The sequence below is a fragment of the Urocitellus parryii genome, chromosome 9, assembly GCF_045843805.1.
Source record: "Urocitellus parryii isolate mUroPar1 chromosome 9, mUroPar1.hap1, whole genome shotgun sequence".
NCBI classification, from domain to species: Eukaryota; Metazoa; Chordata; class Mammalia; order Rodentia; family Sciuridae; genus Urocitellus; species Urocitellus parryii.
In genome coordinates, this window is record NC_135539.1 from 88,647,928 (window position 1) to 88,664,904 (window position 16,977).

General features: G+C 36.1%; 1 protein-coding gene across 2 annotated transcripts in view; it reads left to right on the forward strand.

Annotated features, from left to right (window-relative positions):
- The first annotated feature begins 2,241 nt into the window (after nt 1-2,241).
- Nucleotides 2,242-16,977, forward strand: part of Exo1 (exonuclease 1) — a 28,787-nt gene continuing 14,051 nt past the window's right edge. For both annotated transcript variants that reach the window (XM_026390767.1, XM_026390768.1), the window contains exons 1-7: nt 2,242-2,402; nt 5,417-5,536; nt 5,998-6,121; nt 7,829-7,966; nt 8,996-9,208; nt 11,812-11,999; nt 12,664-12,760. In XM_026390767.1, the coding sequence (XP_026246552.1) occupies nt 2,242-2,402; nt 5,417-5,536; nt 5,998-6,121; nt 7,829-7,966; nt 8,996-9,208; nt 11,812-11,999; nt 12,664-12,760 (1,041 nt within the window). The remainder of the gene's footprint in view (nt 2,403-5,416; nt 5,537-5,997; nt 6,122-7,828; nt 7,967-8,995; nt 9,209-11,811; nt 12,000-12,663; nt 12,761-16,977) is intronic.

Sequence of the window (16,977 nt, forward strand, 5' to 3'; positions counted from 1 at the left end):
TTTTTCCTTGTTTTAAGAACCTCAACATAAACAGGCAAGGCTCCCAGGGTTTCATCCTCTGGAAACTGACTCTGCAGACGGCGGGAGAACTACAACTCCCAGCAGCCCCAGCGAGGGCGAAACTTCCAATTTCCAAGGCGCCGTTCTCCGTCAGCCTGCAGCGTTAGCTTAGCTCGTGCCTCTAAAAAGGGACACAAGGTCAGATAAGGCAGCAGCGGCCCTGGCCGAGGAGTTGCCAGCCCCACAGAGGCCTGCAGAGCTCCCGTCTCAGGACCCGGATAAACGTGAGGCCGCGGGAGGCGGAGCCACGTCGCAGGATGTGCGCTGAGGTCACGTCCGCTGGGTGGGGCTGCAGCGATCCCGCGCAAATTGAAAGGGCCGGCTCTCAACGTGCGACCGGAGCCGGGCTGCCGGTCTTCTGCGTCCCTGGCCCAAGTAAGCGAGGGGCAAAGCAGGCGGGCTTCGGAGAAGCCATCTGGCTCTATTGCCCACAGGCGAGCGTGGAGAGCCTTTCTCCGAAAGTTAGGGGAGCTGGCTGTGCGGAGGCTGATGGTCCCCGCGGGGCTCGATCTACACGTCACGCCGATTCCCTGCTCGGGATTCAAGATTTGGGGCTGGAGGTGAGTTGTGGCAAGCGTCTGGAGCGGTCTTTCCTCCTGTGTTGCAAAACCCTTAGACCCAGGGAGGCCAGCGGAGGGTTGCTTTTGGTTGATGCAGAGAGAGCCCGCGCTCCCTGCAGGCGGGTCCCGGGGAACAGGCGCCAGGGTTGTACCACATCTCACGTCCTCAGCAGGAGCCGGCAGTCCAGGTTTACCTGCATTGTTCCCATTTCTAATTGTGACAAGTAATTTTTTCCCTTAATTACAGGCCAAAGGAAACGCGGCATCTGGAATGGGCTTGTGGCCACGACTGCACATCCCGGAGAGAAAAGGATGAAGTAGTGAAGTCGTTTCTGCTGTTTCTCGTGTGCCACCGGTGATCTCTATGAGTTGATACGCGCCATATGGCACGCAGTCTTACTATGTCAAAGAGGAAATGTTTACTGGAGGGTATTTACCTTGCTTAGAAGAAACTTACCTGTTTCACGAAATGTATGTCATCTCCAATTTCCTCAGCATGAGCAACAACTCGTGTTAGAGACATTTCTGAGAGGTAGGAGACTAATGGTCAGAAACTGACTTGACCGCCTGCATCCAGATCACCTGGGTTCAAATTCAGGCTATCCCATCACACTCCAAAAGTAGTGAGTCAGTCACTGGAGTGGAGTTGAAAATTGCCTACATCTGAAATTTGAAAACTGCTGAACTAGAGAATCAGCTCTAACAGGGTGACAAGAGGGTAAGGATGACTTCTGATTCTGTACTTTCTTTTCTGCCTTCCAAACTTGATGTTTCATAGTAGACACTTGTCTTAAGAAATATCAAGCAAATGCTTGGTGCCCATTGCTATCTTGTCTTTATCCTGTGGAGGTGGAATGAGAGGGAGTAGTTGCTTTGGAAAGGAGAGTGGCAGCTCTGGAATTTCCATGTAGGTCTTAGTGTTCTATAAACTCATGAGAGGGAATGGGAAGTTAAATCATTTGTCATTAGAGTTATATTTGTACAGCAAGCATAGTTTTAGATTTCTTTGGGGAGTAACTTTTTTAATAGTCTAATGACTTGTCCCTAGGCATCACCACTGCTTATTATCAGAATGTTTGGTGGTAGTGAATTTTAGTCCTAAAAAAGTACAGATCTCTTTCTGTATTTCTGTTTGATTATTTATGTATTTTATTTTTTGAAATCCCTTCCTTCCTACAAACTGTTTCTACTCTTATGTGACTTTGCATGTTGGCCTTTTAATGCCTTCTGTGGAGGCAATATAAAACCACAGCATGCATATTTTGTAGACTTTTAACAATGCCTTTTTTGATAAAAGCAGAGGTTTATCCATTTTTGAGTATATCTGTGTGCTTAGGACTGTTAGTATCTTGGAACACAAGTTATGATTCTTAATATAAAAGCACTTTGGAAAGAATAAATATTAAGCAACTATCAAGTGGCATTAGAGGTAATATTGTTGATTAAGGTAAATTCTAACCTATGGAATTTGACAGGGAACAGGCCATTTATTAGCTAAATAATAACAAATTCTGTGTTCGATTGCAAGCTCCTATTCTTCATTTTTCAGAAGATTTTTGGTAAGCATTTTGCTTTAAATATTGCTCTTTTTCCTTTCATATCATGTAGTTAATTTGGCACTATGGGAATACAAGGACTGCTACAATTTATCAAAGAAGCTTCTGAACCCATCAATGTGAGGAAATATAAAGGACAGGTAGTGGCTGTGGATACCTATTGTTGGCTTCACAAAGGAGCTATTGCTTGTGCTGAAAAGCTAGCCAAAGGGGAACCTACTGATAGGTAAGTTTGGACCTTATATTAATTCTTTGAGAATTTGGAATCAGACTTAAAGAGCTTACGCCCATTCCTTCTAGGGATGGATTTTTATTCAGTGTTAGTAGTTATTAAGAAACAAGAGTATGTGTTTGAAAATATTACAAAACCATGGATGACTTCTTTCTGTGACATAGACCTAGTTTTAGTTCTTTGTAATAAGCCAGAGAGTATCAGGACACCAATTGACAGATATGAGATTGTCTCCTTTATTCTTTACCTAAGACAAACTTTTTAACAATGTTTTGAAAATCCATGATGTTCACTCTGTACTCTTAGAGTACAGACAACACATTGCTAATCTCTGGCAGCAAAACAAGGCAAAGGGACAGAATATTCTGACTTCCTTTTTATTTCACTTATGGCCAAAAATTGTGGGGAATGTACACATACAGTCCCAGTTCTGTGATCTCATTTGAGGCAGGTTCAATGTACTAATGCCCTCTATTTTTTAAATAGAAATATTAGAAAATCAAGCAAGTATAATTTTTGGATAGAGATTTTCCACAGGGATTGGGCCAATATTATGAGGGCTCTTTTTTTTTTTTTTTTCCTTTCTTTTAAGTATATAATTTATCTCCTGGAGGAAAAACTCATGGATCTTAATACTAATTAATTAAGCATAATGTATAGTAGATAAATTATGTTAATCCTGTTAGTTTCCATTGAAGAAAGGTGGGGGAGATAATCATTGTTGAATGATGAGTGTTTGGGACTTTCAGGCCTGTCAGGTTAATGCAACCGACAGTAACCCCTAACAACAGTGTCTGAGGGATCTGAATAAGCCAAGGTACTTCTACCACTCTAATTGCTAAAATGACCTTTTTCAAGCTGGGGATTAAACATAAGGGCATTATGCATGCTAGACATGTACTCTAACCATTGACCATGCACCCTCAGCTCCAAGATAACTTTTTTTTTTTTTTTTTAATACTAGGGATTGAATCCAACGGCTGCTTTATCACTGAGCTACATCCTACCCCTTTTTATTTTTTATTTTAAGATAGGGTCTCACTAACTTGCTTAGGCCTTCGCTGAGTTGCTAAGGCTGGTCTTAAACTTGGAATGCTCTGCCTCAGCCTCCTGAGTTTCTGGGATTACAGGAATGAATCACTGTACTTGGCCCCAAGATAATTTTTTGAAAGCAATTCTATTTTTACCCTGAATTTAAACTATTACAATAGTGAATGTCTGCAAGTTTTTTATTACTACTTTCAATGTTTCTTTGAATCTTTCTTCATGGGGAAAAAAAGCTTTATATCTAGTTTTTTGTAAGTTTTGATTACTAATTAGAAGAGGTGTTGAAAATACAGGCAATATCTTTTATTAATAAAGATGAGAGATGAAATCCACAGGACCTGCCCTGTGGTTGGTGCTTGGTGAATATTAATTGAAGTAAAAAGTTTTTGGATTTTCAACACAGTACACACTGTGTGTTTTAATTTTCCCCTAGCAACTAAGAAGTCACATTTAGAACTGGGCACAGTGGAACATACCTGTAATCTCATCAAGTTGGGAAGATAAGGCAGGAGGATTGCAAGTTCAAAGCTGGCCTCCACAACTTAATGAGACCCAATCTCAAAATAAAAAGGGATAGAGTTGTAGCTTAGTGATAGAGCTCTCCTGGGTTCTGTCTCCAGTACCAGGAAAAAAAAAAATGTTACATTTGGTATAATTGATCTTTCTTTTCCACCTTTGAATGGAGAGAAGTATTAGCCAAAAAGATTACCACTTCAGAAAATTGGGATAAGCCTGAAATAAACCTTTATCATTATGATGATAAAGGTTGAGGTAGATAAGTGTGCACTAACTTGGAAAGATGTGTGTGAAATATTTAAAACAGGATGGCTTGTATTCTGTTTAGTAAAAAGAAAAAAAAAGTGACCAGATGCAGTGGCTCATGCGTATAATCCCAGCAGCTGGGGAGGCTGAAGCAGGAGGATCGCAAGTTCAGTGCCAGCCTCAGCAACAGTGAGGCCCTAAAGCAACTCAGGGAGACCCTGTCTGTAAATAAAAATACAAAAAATAAGGCTCGGAATGTGTCTCAGTGGTTGAGAGACACTGAATTCAACCTTTGGTAACAAAAAACAAAAAAAAGTGTTCTTTTAAAGTTAATTATCGTTTTGTATTTGATTTCTCCTAATTTTTGCTACCTACAACAAATTGAAAATAAGGATAATGTAATGAGTCTTTCAGTAAGATTCAACTTCAAAGGCTATATGTTTTTCTACTATATTTGAGCTAAAATGTCTTTTTCTTTATGAAGGGTAGAAGTTTGTTGTTAATTGCCCGTTGTCAGAATAAAAAGCTGAATACAATACATGATCCTTGATTGGATCCTGGGCCTGGGTTTAGAAAACTAATAGCAATGGTATGCTGGATCCAACACATACAAGCTATACATAATCTCTTCCCAACTCAGCATTGACTGACTATATTGGTAGCTTTCCCACTGTTGTGAATATTCACTTTAGGGGAAGCAGACACCCCAACTCCCCAGAACTGGTTGTTAAACATTTACCAGGACATCACTGGTATGAAGAAGCCTTATTGGAACTGTTGAATAAATTTTAATGTAGACTATATATTAGATAGTATTTTTGTATCACTGCTAGATTTCTTGGGTGTGGTATGCTGTTGTTGGAAAAATCAAGTGTTCTTATATTGTTCTTAGAACTTTTTTAGATTTTAAATGATTCAAAAAAATGTTTTTAAATGAGAGAAAAAGTGTGAGATTGAATCAACAAAATGTCTGAATCAGAAAGGTAAAAGCCCTTCAATCTAAAGATGAGGGAAACTAAGGCTTTAATGTCTAAGGCAAGATTTGAACCCAAGTATGAGTTCAAGTTTCCATTTCATATAAAAACACTTGTTTTAAAAAATAAGGTAAAATCAAAATTGTCTAATTTGGTCTTAAATAGAATAAAAGTATTACTTTAAGAGTTGCAAGCATTTAAATGTGTTTTTCTTTTTCCCCATAGGTATGTAGGATTTTGTATGAAATTTGTAAATATGCTGCTATCTCATGGAGTCACACCTATTCTTGTATTTGATGGGTGTACTTTACCTTCTAAAAAGGAAGTAGAGAGGTCTAGAAGAGAGTAAGTTGATTCTATACTTAATATCTAACTTAACTGTGCTAAAGTTAGATGTTGTAGGCTGTATACCATATTTTTTTAAATCTTAACTTGTTGAAGCTTGTTTTATAATCTAGCACATGAACAGATTTCCTAAAATGTTCTGTATTAGATCATTCTTAGTTTTTAAATAAATATCTCAGTTACTGTGTTTTCATTTGATATAAAACATCACTGTGAAAGGGTTTGACAATAATTGTATGTGTGTTCATGCACATGTGTCTATATTTTAAATCACTTGTTTTTGCTTAGAAGCCCAAAGGATCTGGGTTAATATTCTTGAGCATCTGGTTATGCATTTTCAAATAAGTCAAACTTTTTTAATTGTAGCAAAATTTCCTGAATTATACTCTTATTACAGTTTTTCAAGGAAGCCTCTTAAATATATATTTTTTTAATATTAAAAATATATTATTACCTTGCAGAAGACGACAAGCAAATCTTCTTAAGGGAAAGCAGCTTCTCCGCGAGGGGAAAGTCTCAGAAGCCCGAGAATGTTTTACCCGTTGCATCAATATTACACATGCCATGGCCCACAAAGTAATTAAGGTAAGTGAATAGAAAAATAAAGCTAAAAGAACAAATGGCTAAAGCTCATCTAAGCTACTTCTAAGTTGCTCATTAATGGAAGGGCAAGAAAATCACAGGAGAAAAATTACTCTAGTCCTAACATCAAGTAAAGAGGTTAGAGGAAAAGATGAATGGTATTATCAGAGGAGAGGAGTCCAGCTGTTTCTAAGAGAGAAATCCTAAGGAATGAGTAAGGCCTTTCCTCTTGAGGTAAGTTGACTTGGGTATATAAACATCTTGGCGTGTTGTTTGGTAGGAATGGAAGGGACGAATTCCTGGGGGTTTCATTTTCACCCGACTCATAAACTCTTCAGCACTTATTATAACTTGCACTTTTTTTAAATTAGCACATCATAATTGTACAAATTTATAGGATTCACTATGATATTTTCATGCATGCATACAGCATGCATTGATCATGTCCAGGCCCACTCCCCTTTCCACACCCAGCTCTGTTCCTATTAATCACTGTTCTACTTTCAATGACTACACTCAAACCTGTCTCAGTGCCTCGGGCACTATGCCAACTCCTATTATCCTTAATCTGCTTAGAAGCTTATTTCCTTATTTCCTGAATGTTTGTGTCAGCTGCTCAGTCCCAGCCCTCAGGCCCCCAAACCTTTCCCTTTTTTTTTTTTTTTTTCCTGTACTGGGGATTTTTCTTTAGAGACAGTCTCTCCCTGAGTCCTTAGGACCTCTCTAAGTTACTGCTGTTCAAACTACTTGGTAAAGGTGGTATCAACATTTTTTAGGATATAGGTCTACTATCCAGTTTCTGAAGTAAAATAAGCACTAAAGTCTTGTGGCCATTTATTTTGTCTTCATGGGTTCAAGTGGAAAGTAAAGATGGGCTGCAGGAAAAGATGTGAAGTATAGAGGAAGCACATGCTAGTTATAAGTTATTCATTAATGGGAGGGCAAAGAAGAGAGGACTTCTTTTGTGCTTAGTAGAGAAGGGCCTGATTGAATACACATAATAGTACCAAAGGGTAAGAGCAGGACTCCTAATAGACAAGAAAAAAAAAAGGAGAAAAAAAAAATTTGCAGAGTTGCTGAAATTAATAGTACCAGGATGTTGATGCATCTTTCTACCTTTCTTAACTTCCCAAAGCCTCTCCTTGGGCCTTGGGAGCTGTACCTTTGATTTGGAACAAGAAAGGTTGTGTTCCAGCTGTTTGTGATGGGGGACTGTTTTTCCTGGCAATGTCATTTAAAAAGTATTCTCCCCCTCATTAATTTGTTTTAAATATAATGATTAATGTTTAGAGTTTTATCAGTATATTATTAGGCAAACTTTTGTAGCCTGACAGAGCAACCTATTATTTTTGGAGAAAAAATTTGCAAATCCCCAAACATAAATACTTTTAGAACATACATATAACATTTTTAAGATGAAAGCTTTTTATAATTTGAAATAATTTTGTAGTTTGCAGGCACTCCCCCCCCCCCCCAAATATTTCTTTTCTACAAATTTGTAAATTGTTTTTTCACAAATTTCTTAGTGACTGGGTGCTTAGTATAAAATATGCTAGAGCTAAAAGTAGTGAAATATTTCAATGAAATGGTTTTTGAAAATAATATTAGCATGGGCATATTGAAGCTAGTAGTAAAATGGGTTTGAAGTGGAAGTCATTTAGTGCTTTCTATATGCCTTGTTGGAGATTCACTGAGTTCTCTTTCATACAGGCTGCTCGCTCTCAGGGGGTGGATTGCCTCGTGGCTCCATATGAAGCTGATGCACAGTTGGCCTATCTTAACAAAGCTGGTATTGTACAAGCTATAATAACAGAAGACTCTGATCTCCTAGCCTTTGGCTGTAAGAAGGTACTTAACTGCAATGCTACATGTTACTTTTCTATGTTATAGGAATAGTATAAATTAAGAAGCTGAAGTTTTTTTCTCTCCAGGAATAATTGGTTTATCTAAAATTTGCAGTTCACATCTGTTTATATAATATTCATAGTTATTTAAGATGATTTAAGAGTTCAGATAGTCAGGACACTTTTTCAGAGTACGTACTTAAAATTGGAAACAGGTGTTCTTTTGTCCAAGTTTTTTGTTTATTCTTTCAGTGCTGGGAATGGAATCCAGGTCCTTGCATATACTAGGCAAGCACTCTGCCATTGAACTATATCCCCAGCCTATTAAGTCCTTAGTAGAATGTAAACTTACCAGTTTTGCTTTTTAATAGAACAAGCTGTATTTTTTTTCAATTGGTTAGGTAAATTAAGTAACTTATCTACTAATGACATGTTATACAGTTATTTGTAACTATGCATAAAACTGTTTAATGGAAAACTTCATCATGATATATTATTTGTGGATGACTAGAAGGATCCATATCACAATGCTAATGTTTGGTAACTGGTAAATAAGAAATTATGGGCAATTTCTATGTATCTCTTTTCTAAATAAACATGTATTACTTTATTTTTTTAATATTGTATTTTATTTTATTTATTTATAGAACCCAGTGCCTCACACATGCTAGGCAAGCACTCTACCACTGAGCTACAACGGCAGCCCCAAAGCCCCAACATGTATTACTTTTAATAAGAAAAGGTTGATTACTTTAAAATATAAAAGAAGGAGAAAATTTTTTTTTTTTTTTTTAAAGGCATTGCTATTTGGTCATCATTATGATCTGTGATAAAGAGGTGGAGAGAGGGTTTTATTTTTGCCAGAGTTGAGATAATCAAGTCCTGGCTATATACCTGTCTCGTTCTACCCAGCTTCTATTTTTCAGTGTTAAAGGGAGGGATAAGAAAGATTTCTTAGAATTATTGCAGTAAATTAGATACTAATAAATCAAAATGGCCCTTCTAGGTATTAACATTTCACTTTCATTTGAAGGTGATTTTAAAAATGGACCAGTTTGGAAATGGACTAGAAATTGATCAGGCTCGGCTAGGCATGTGCAAACAGCTTGGGGATGTATTCACAGAAGAGAAGTTCCGTTACATGTGCATTCTTTCAGGCTGTGACTATCTCTCATCATTGCGTGGAATTGGTTTAGCAAAGGCATGCAAAGTACTAAGACTGGCCAACAACCCTGATATTGTAAAGGTAAGAGTGATTCACCAAGTTCCCTATTCAATTTCTGAAGCATTTTTAAAATAATAGAATGAACTATTCCGTATATGAATTTTAAGTATTCTGTTCTGTCAGTGTCCTGTAAATGTTATTGAAAGAAACAACTGAATAAAACATTAAAACTTTGCTTTTAGCAATTAATTAACATTGGAAGACCCATGCTTTTAGCAATTCAAAAATTAGTAATTTTTAGCATGAAGACTACATGCTAACATCTGGGGTAGGATCCTCAGCATCACAAAATAAATAAATAAAGCTATTGTGTCCATCTACAACTACCAAAAAAATAAAAAATTTAAAAATATGAGATTAATGCTAGACTCACATTTTTTTTTATTTTTTCTGGTAGTTGTAGATGGACACAATAGATTTATTTATTTATTTTGTGATGCTGAGGATTGAACCCAGTGCCTCACACATGGCAGGCAGGTGCTCTACCACTAAGCCATAACCCCAGTGCAAGACTCATAATTTTTTGACCTCTGTTCTATTGTCTTGTAGTAGTGGTTTTGAAACTTAAACTCAATAATAAACTCATTAAAGGTTAACATAAATCACATGTCTTTATGAAAAATAATCATTTTTTAAGACAAAAGTTAAGAGAGAGGAATTGTACATTTATCAAATCTCTGTAACATGGCTTAAAAAAGCTGAATTCTCATCTACATCTTTATATTTAATCTCATTTGATATCAGGTGGAAGGTATCTTCTGAGAAATTAAAACAGTGGACATCACCACTATATAGATTCTCTGATACCTTTATCTTAAAAAATAAACTGGTATTTGGGCTAGATGGTGTAATTCAGGGAGAACTTGCCTAGCATCCCCAGTACCTCAAAAATAAAATGAATAAACAAATAACCCTACATTAAAGGAGGCTCACTTGTATAGTTTTCTAAAACCCTTAAAGAGGAGAAATCTCATTTTGCGAGGGGGGGAATGCATATGATTTATTTATTTATTTTGTTTTAATTAGTTACACATGACAGTACAACGATCTTGACGTAGCATACATTTGAATCAGATGGGGTATAATTTTTCATTTTTCTGAGTGTACAGGTTGCAGAATCACATTGGTCATGCAATCACGTACATACATACAGCAATAATAAAGTATTTTATTCTGTCCTTCCTTTCCCTCCCCCTTCCCCTCCCCTTCCCTCCCATCACTTCTTTCTACCCAATCTAATGTGACACACTTCTTTTTTTTTTTTTCTTTTTCCTAACTTCATCATACATGTATTCTGTATAATGATGAGAGTCTCCTTCTATCTTCCGTGCAATTCCCCTTCTCCCTCCCTTAGAAATCTCATGTTCTATTTTCAAGAGTATAAGCATGAGTCCTCAGGGCAAAGGGTGATATAGCACAATGGAAAGATCTTTGGGTTGGAAGATAATGGCCTAACTGGGAATAGAGAAACATACCTCAGCTAGCCTGTGACTCTAGGATCTTTGGTTTTCTGGGTCTTTTCTTTATCTCTGAGCTTGATGTGCACCTCTTAACAACAGGGATACATTCTAAGAAATGTCTTAATCAATTTTGTCATTATGCAAACATGATGGAGTATTACACAAACTAAGATGTCTTTGATGTCACTAGATGATATAATCTTGTGGGATAACATATATGTGGTCTCTTATTGAAACATCATTGGGGGGCTGGGGTTGGACTCAGTGGTACAGTGCTTGCCTAGCACGTGTAAGGCACTGAATTCAATCTCCAGCACCACATTAAAAAAATAAAATGCATAAACAACATAAAGATATTGTGAACATCTACAATTAAAAATATTTGGGCTGGGGTTGTGACTCAGCGGTAGAGTGCTCGCCTAGTGCGGGCGAGGCCCTGGGTTCGATCCTCTGCACCACATAAAAATAACTAAATAAAATAAAGGTATTGTGTCCATCTACAACTAAAAAATAAATTAAAAATATTTTTTTTAAAAAAGAAACATCATTGTGCAGTGTATGACTATAATATTTAAGATCCCTCCCATCCTAAAGCATCCATGACCAATAGAAGTTAAATGTCACCTTAGTTTTTAAAATACGATCTTAAAAAAAGATCTAAGAATATTTTAGTGTTTTATAAATACTTTTAAGTTGACAATGGACCTTTATTTTATTTATTTATATGCTGTGCTGAGAATCAAACCCAGTGCCTCACACACGCTAGGCAAGTACTCTACCACTAAACCACTGCTCCAGCCCTCTTGAGTGGTTTTTATTCTAAAGTTTCATGTATTGTTTGTATTTTGTTTTCTAAAAGAAAGGGGCTTTGAAGATAAATTACAATTCATGTTTTTGTTTCAACTTGGAAACATAAACATGATATATAACTGAATCTTCAGTCATTCAGGTTAACAATAGAAAAACCAAAGAAAATGTTAGTTATGAGACCAAATTTTAAGTGATAAGACGTGGTTGTGTTTGCCGTTGGTTTTTTAATGTAGATGAAAGCAATTGGTTTTTTGGTCTCCGCTCATGCTTCTCTGATGTAAATCAGTCAGTCTTGGGGATTACATGCTGTCTGTTCTTTAGTCACAGATAAAATAATTTTGTTTCCATTGTTAGGTTATCAAGAAAATTGGACATTATCTCAAGATGAATATAACAGTGCCAGAGGATTACATCAAAGGATTTATTCGAGCCAACAATACTTTCCTTTATCAACTAGTTTTTGATCCCATCAAAAGGAAACTTGTCCCTCTGAATGCCTACGAAGATGACATTGATCCTGAAACACTAAGTTATGCTGGACAGTATCCTTTCTGAATCACAATGATAGAATTTTGCATTTCTTTTTTCATTATTATGACAATGATAATTTTTTTTAGTGAGACATTCAGTAAAAAAAAAAGAAGAAAATTGTGTATTGTTTTTTGCTTTTTTTAATAATGAAAATATCAGTATTTTGTTTATTACTATGCTGGTAAAAACTTTTCTTTATAAATCTGATGCTCACCTGCCATAGTATATTGATTGTTTAGATTGACTTGACAGGGCTAGGCACTGGGTCAGTCACTTATGGCACTCATTCCACAGTGAGAACCCCTCATTGCAAACAATTTATCTGGACATATGAGTGCACCAGGAGAGGATGTCCTCCTACAGCCACTGGCACTCAGGCTGATGCGGATCCCTGAGTCTTTAGGTGATTCCCTGAATTTTCCCCCATATCTCCCTAAAAAGGGGGCAAGTGCTGACCCAGGCCTTTGCTATTGAAGATGTTCTACTCCTACTGAGACGGATTGAGACCAGCACACTATGCCTGTGATTGCAGTAATGCTGGTATATAAGAAGGATCCATTTAAATCATGAATCTTCAATATTTTCAATGACAATCAAAAACATTTTCCTATCATAGTTCAGTTTCATTTGATTAGTTGTTAATGTAGTCATATTTCCTTAATTTTATCAACCTAGGTATGTTGATGACTCTGTAGCTCTTCAAATAGCACTTGGAAATAAAGATATAAATACTTTTGAACAGATCGACAACTACAATCCAGACACTGCTATGGTAAGATTTTAATGGCTGCTACATAAAAGCACATTTTAGTTATATCTCAAAAACCATGATTAAAGATTTATCTTTGTTTAGTAAACATCTCTGAAGCATTTTTGTATCAAGACACTATGCAGAGTATTTATTGAATCAACTTGATCCTAGAAAAGTTATAAAGAACCTAGGTTTATTGGCAAGGTTTGTTGTTGTTGTTGTTTTGTTTTTCTTAAGTTAGTAAGTAACCACATTGTGTATTACCAAATGTAGACTTTAGTACTCATATGATCACATTTGGTGCCATTTTTGTCATCTCACCCTATTCACCCTCTGTGGCATTTGGCATTGTTGAAAACCCAAATCTAGTCACGTTGCTTTTGAGAATATAAACTATTTTTTTCAGTCATTCGTAATTGAGTGAAGTCATTGAATACCCCTGTTGTCTTTGAATCCTTTACTGTTTTTTTCATTGTATTTATCCCTTTAGATGCAGTCTTGTTACTCTTCATATTCCTGTTCATATTCTGTTCTCCTTTCTGTTCGTATTTATTCCATGTAAGTTCTTTTAGTTATGCCATTTATGCAGAGAGCTCACATGTGTTTGTACCTTTACCCCCATTGCTTGCCTATGTACCAGCCTCATAATTCCCTTTGTGATTTGGTCCCTACATAAATAGTTTCCACTAACTTAAAATGTATCCCATAGTCAAAACTGAATTCTGCATGGTTTATCAGTTTCTCTTAATAACATTTCTTGTGTTTTTGTTTTTGCATATTTATTTACACATAACAATACATCTCTTTTATTGTTTATTTACTCTTTTTCCCCAATAGACTATAGTCTTTATAAAGGTGTAGTTTTGTGATCTTCATTGCTGTATTGTATTTACCACATTTCTTTGTTGGAATGAGCGAATGTCTTTTATGTGATCTCTTATTTTCTCAAACCAGAAAACTTAGAAATAAAGTTTAGCATTCTTTTGATTGCTTCTTTTAGCTTTTTTTTTTTTTTTTTTTTTTGGTGATATTTTCTGTTTTCTCCTAGCTTCCAGTCTAGCATAGGTCTTTTTCCCCTTACTTACTAATTCAGTCCTTTACTAAGCATTTATTAAGTACTGTGATGACATAGTTAAGTTAGCTAGGGTTCTGGAATATAAAGAAAAGTAAAATACCCTCCTTGCCCATAACGTGCTCATTTCTAGAAAAAGGAATGTGATTATATAGAGAGAAATGTGGAGAGTGCTATAATAAATGTTTTCTAGGATCTGTGAAAACAAAAGGCATAGACCTAACCCCACATGAGAAGAGAATGCTTCCTGATAATAATAACAGTTTTTGACCACGTATTATATTTCAAATGGTATTTTAAGCACCTTCAACATAGTAACTGATTTATATTTCAACAAGCCTCTGAAGTCAGTACACACTTTGTAGACAATTAGAGAAAAATTAGGTAACTTGCCCAAGTCACACATTAAATAAATAGGAGAACTGTGATTCTAAACCAGGCATTCCACTGTCTGCTCACAGAGAAAACAATGTGTGTCCTTGGTCTGCATGGATTAGCAAGGGGTTTCAAGGGTGAGTGATTTCAGGCCAAAGAAAACAGCATGTGTAGTAGAAGATAAAATGGTAAGGGAATTTTTGTGTTGTTCATTATGGACAGACCAAGAATGACTTAAAGTTAACCTTGTAAAGGAATCAGAGCTCCTTGCAAAGGAGAAAGCAGTGAACCTGAAGAAAATGCTCACTAACAAACTGGTGACAAGTTGAGCATTTAAAACTAATCATGCCAGGTGAGGTGGCGCACACTTATACCCAGCAACTCAGGAGGTAGAGGCAGGGGCAAATCCTTAGGAGGATCAGCCTCAGGAACTTAGCAAGACTCTGTGTCTCAAAATACAAAATAAAAAGGACTAAGGATGTAGCTCAGTGTTAAAGTACCTTTGGAATTAATCTCTAGTACTAAAAAAGGAGAGAAAGAGAGCACCATAGTCCTCATCATAATGATCCAAAAAGAGCTGTATGTTCATCAACTCAAATTATGTAAACTTCATACTCTGATTGTTATTTCTTTATTTTGTTTTCTAATCTGCTGTCCAGCATGGTAGGCACTAACTACATGTGGAAGTTCACATTAATTAAAATTAAAAGTTTGGCTAAGAATATATCTCAGTGGTAAAGCACTTGCCTAGCATAGGTAAGGCCCTGAATTTGATCTCCAGCAGCACCAAAAAAAAAAAAAAAAAAAAAAAAAGCAAAAGAAAGAAAGAAAAGAAAAACAATCACTTCCTATTTTAATTTTTCAGTTACATTGGCTATCTTTCATGTGTAGTGGCTATCATTTCTATCATTGCTGAAAATTCTATTGAATTTTTAAATTTCTACCACATCTAAGTATTCCTATAATTGTACTTTTTAAAAAAAGATTTGTATTAAGAATATAACCTAGAATCACTCTCCAGGAATATTAAATATATAATTTCTAGGACATTTTCTTTGGCTGTTTGCATCATCTCTGTTTGCTATGAAGGTATTTTTCTGTTTATTTTGGTCTTTTTTATGGTAGAGACTTTCTTTTTTCTAATCATGTTTGAGAGAGATTGAAAAGCTCGTTGGAAACTAGTGTGTGGAGGAAAAGCTTATAGTCTTAGACTTTACTCTCATTTGTAACAAGCTGGCTTTGCTTTGTAAATTCTTTGGTGTCAGAGAATGTTTTCTCTGCACAGTTACATTTTTCCAAAAGGGAATCCTCTAGTGTCTACTTAAAGTATATAAACCTGACCCTGCATTTTGAGAACAGGATACTGAGAGTGAATTGGGGCAAGCTGAGTGATTCCTAACCATTTATTATTTAGCTTCTCATTTCATGTTGTTTCTAGAAAAAAAGAATATCTTCATCTTCTAAATGCCTACTCTTTTATATTTGTTTCTATGTTTCAAAAGTCCAATCATGTGGTTATGAAGTCGGTAGTGTTAGCTGACTGTACGGTCAGGTTGGTGATGGGGATCCAGCAAATAACAACCCCTTTTCAACCTTCCCCCATCTTTGGCCTTCAGAGTCCCTTGTGCCTTAAATTCCTGAGCTTTTCTTCAGGGTTTTGCAGGTGAAATTGGCTTTTCATTGGTATTCTCTTCTGTTGATACTTAGGTTTGGTATTTCTTCTGCTAAGTCTTTTGACACATTTATCTTTTATCTTCTGTAGTGTGGAAGTATCTGATGTAGTATGGAATTGTCTTTACTACAGAAAATAGAGTATGGACAAAAGTACCTCAAAATGTTATTGTAGCTAGAGTTTGTGCTTGTATTTCTTGTCCTTACTATTTTGTGAAGTGATTATTGGAAGAAAGGGTCTGAAAGTGTTCACTCTGCTCAGCATGTGAATTAGTGATACTATAATTTCACCAGAAATTATTCTTAAGTTTTTCATTTCAGAAAGTCAAATGTAGTTGTATTAAATATGTCTAGTTCTGAACAGCAAGGTTATGGTTTATTAAAACAACCATCCTTCATAAGCCCAAATCCCTGTCTAATCCTTCCCTTTTTCATAGAGAAATTCATTATACACCGAACTAATTTTTTTCATGTGAATTTATTCTTCCCTGTCTGATTTTCTGCTCACCTATTTCTACTTTTTCAATAAAACCATCAGTGGTATATAATTCCTGGAACAATACTGCTAAAATAATTTTTAATACTCATTCCCTTAATTAAGTTATATTCCTTGTTAATTCTCAATATCCTGATTAATGTCATCTTGGTTGATTTATACTTATTTTCCTTTTTATTTAAGTGCAAAATTTAGATTTTAGTTTATGTGGGAATTTATCACCTGGGATTCATGCCTCCCAGTTGACATTTTTTTGTTGTATCTCCTACTCCCCACCCCCCCACACACACACTTTACCTGTCCATTTTTAAATAAGACTATCATTGACATCCTTTTAGCAGATCATTGTCTTTGAAAATGTGTCATAATTGGGAAGAATTCATATTGGCATTAAAAGTGATTGCCAATACCAACTGGCATCAAGCCACGCCCTTTCTCAAAAACTCTCATTGTAGACCACAGTAACTTTTTATTTCTCACCATTGTCCACTAAAGATGGCATCTGGTGTGGATCTAATAGAAACTAATGTTATGTAACCTTCACATGTTTGGGTTGAACTCAGCCATGTTCTTAAGGTAGGATACTTGATTACATAAAAGTACATGATTTTATGATCAGGTGCA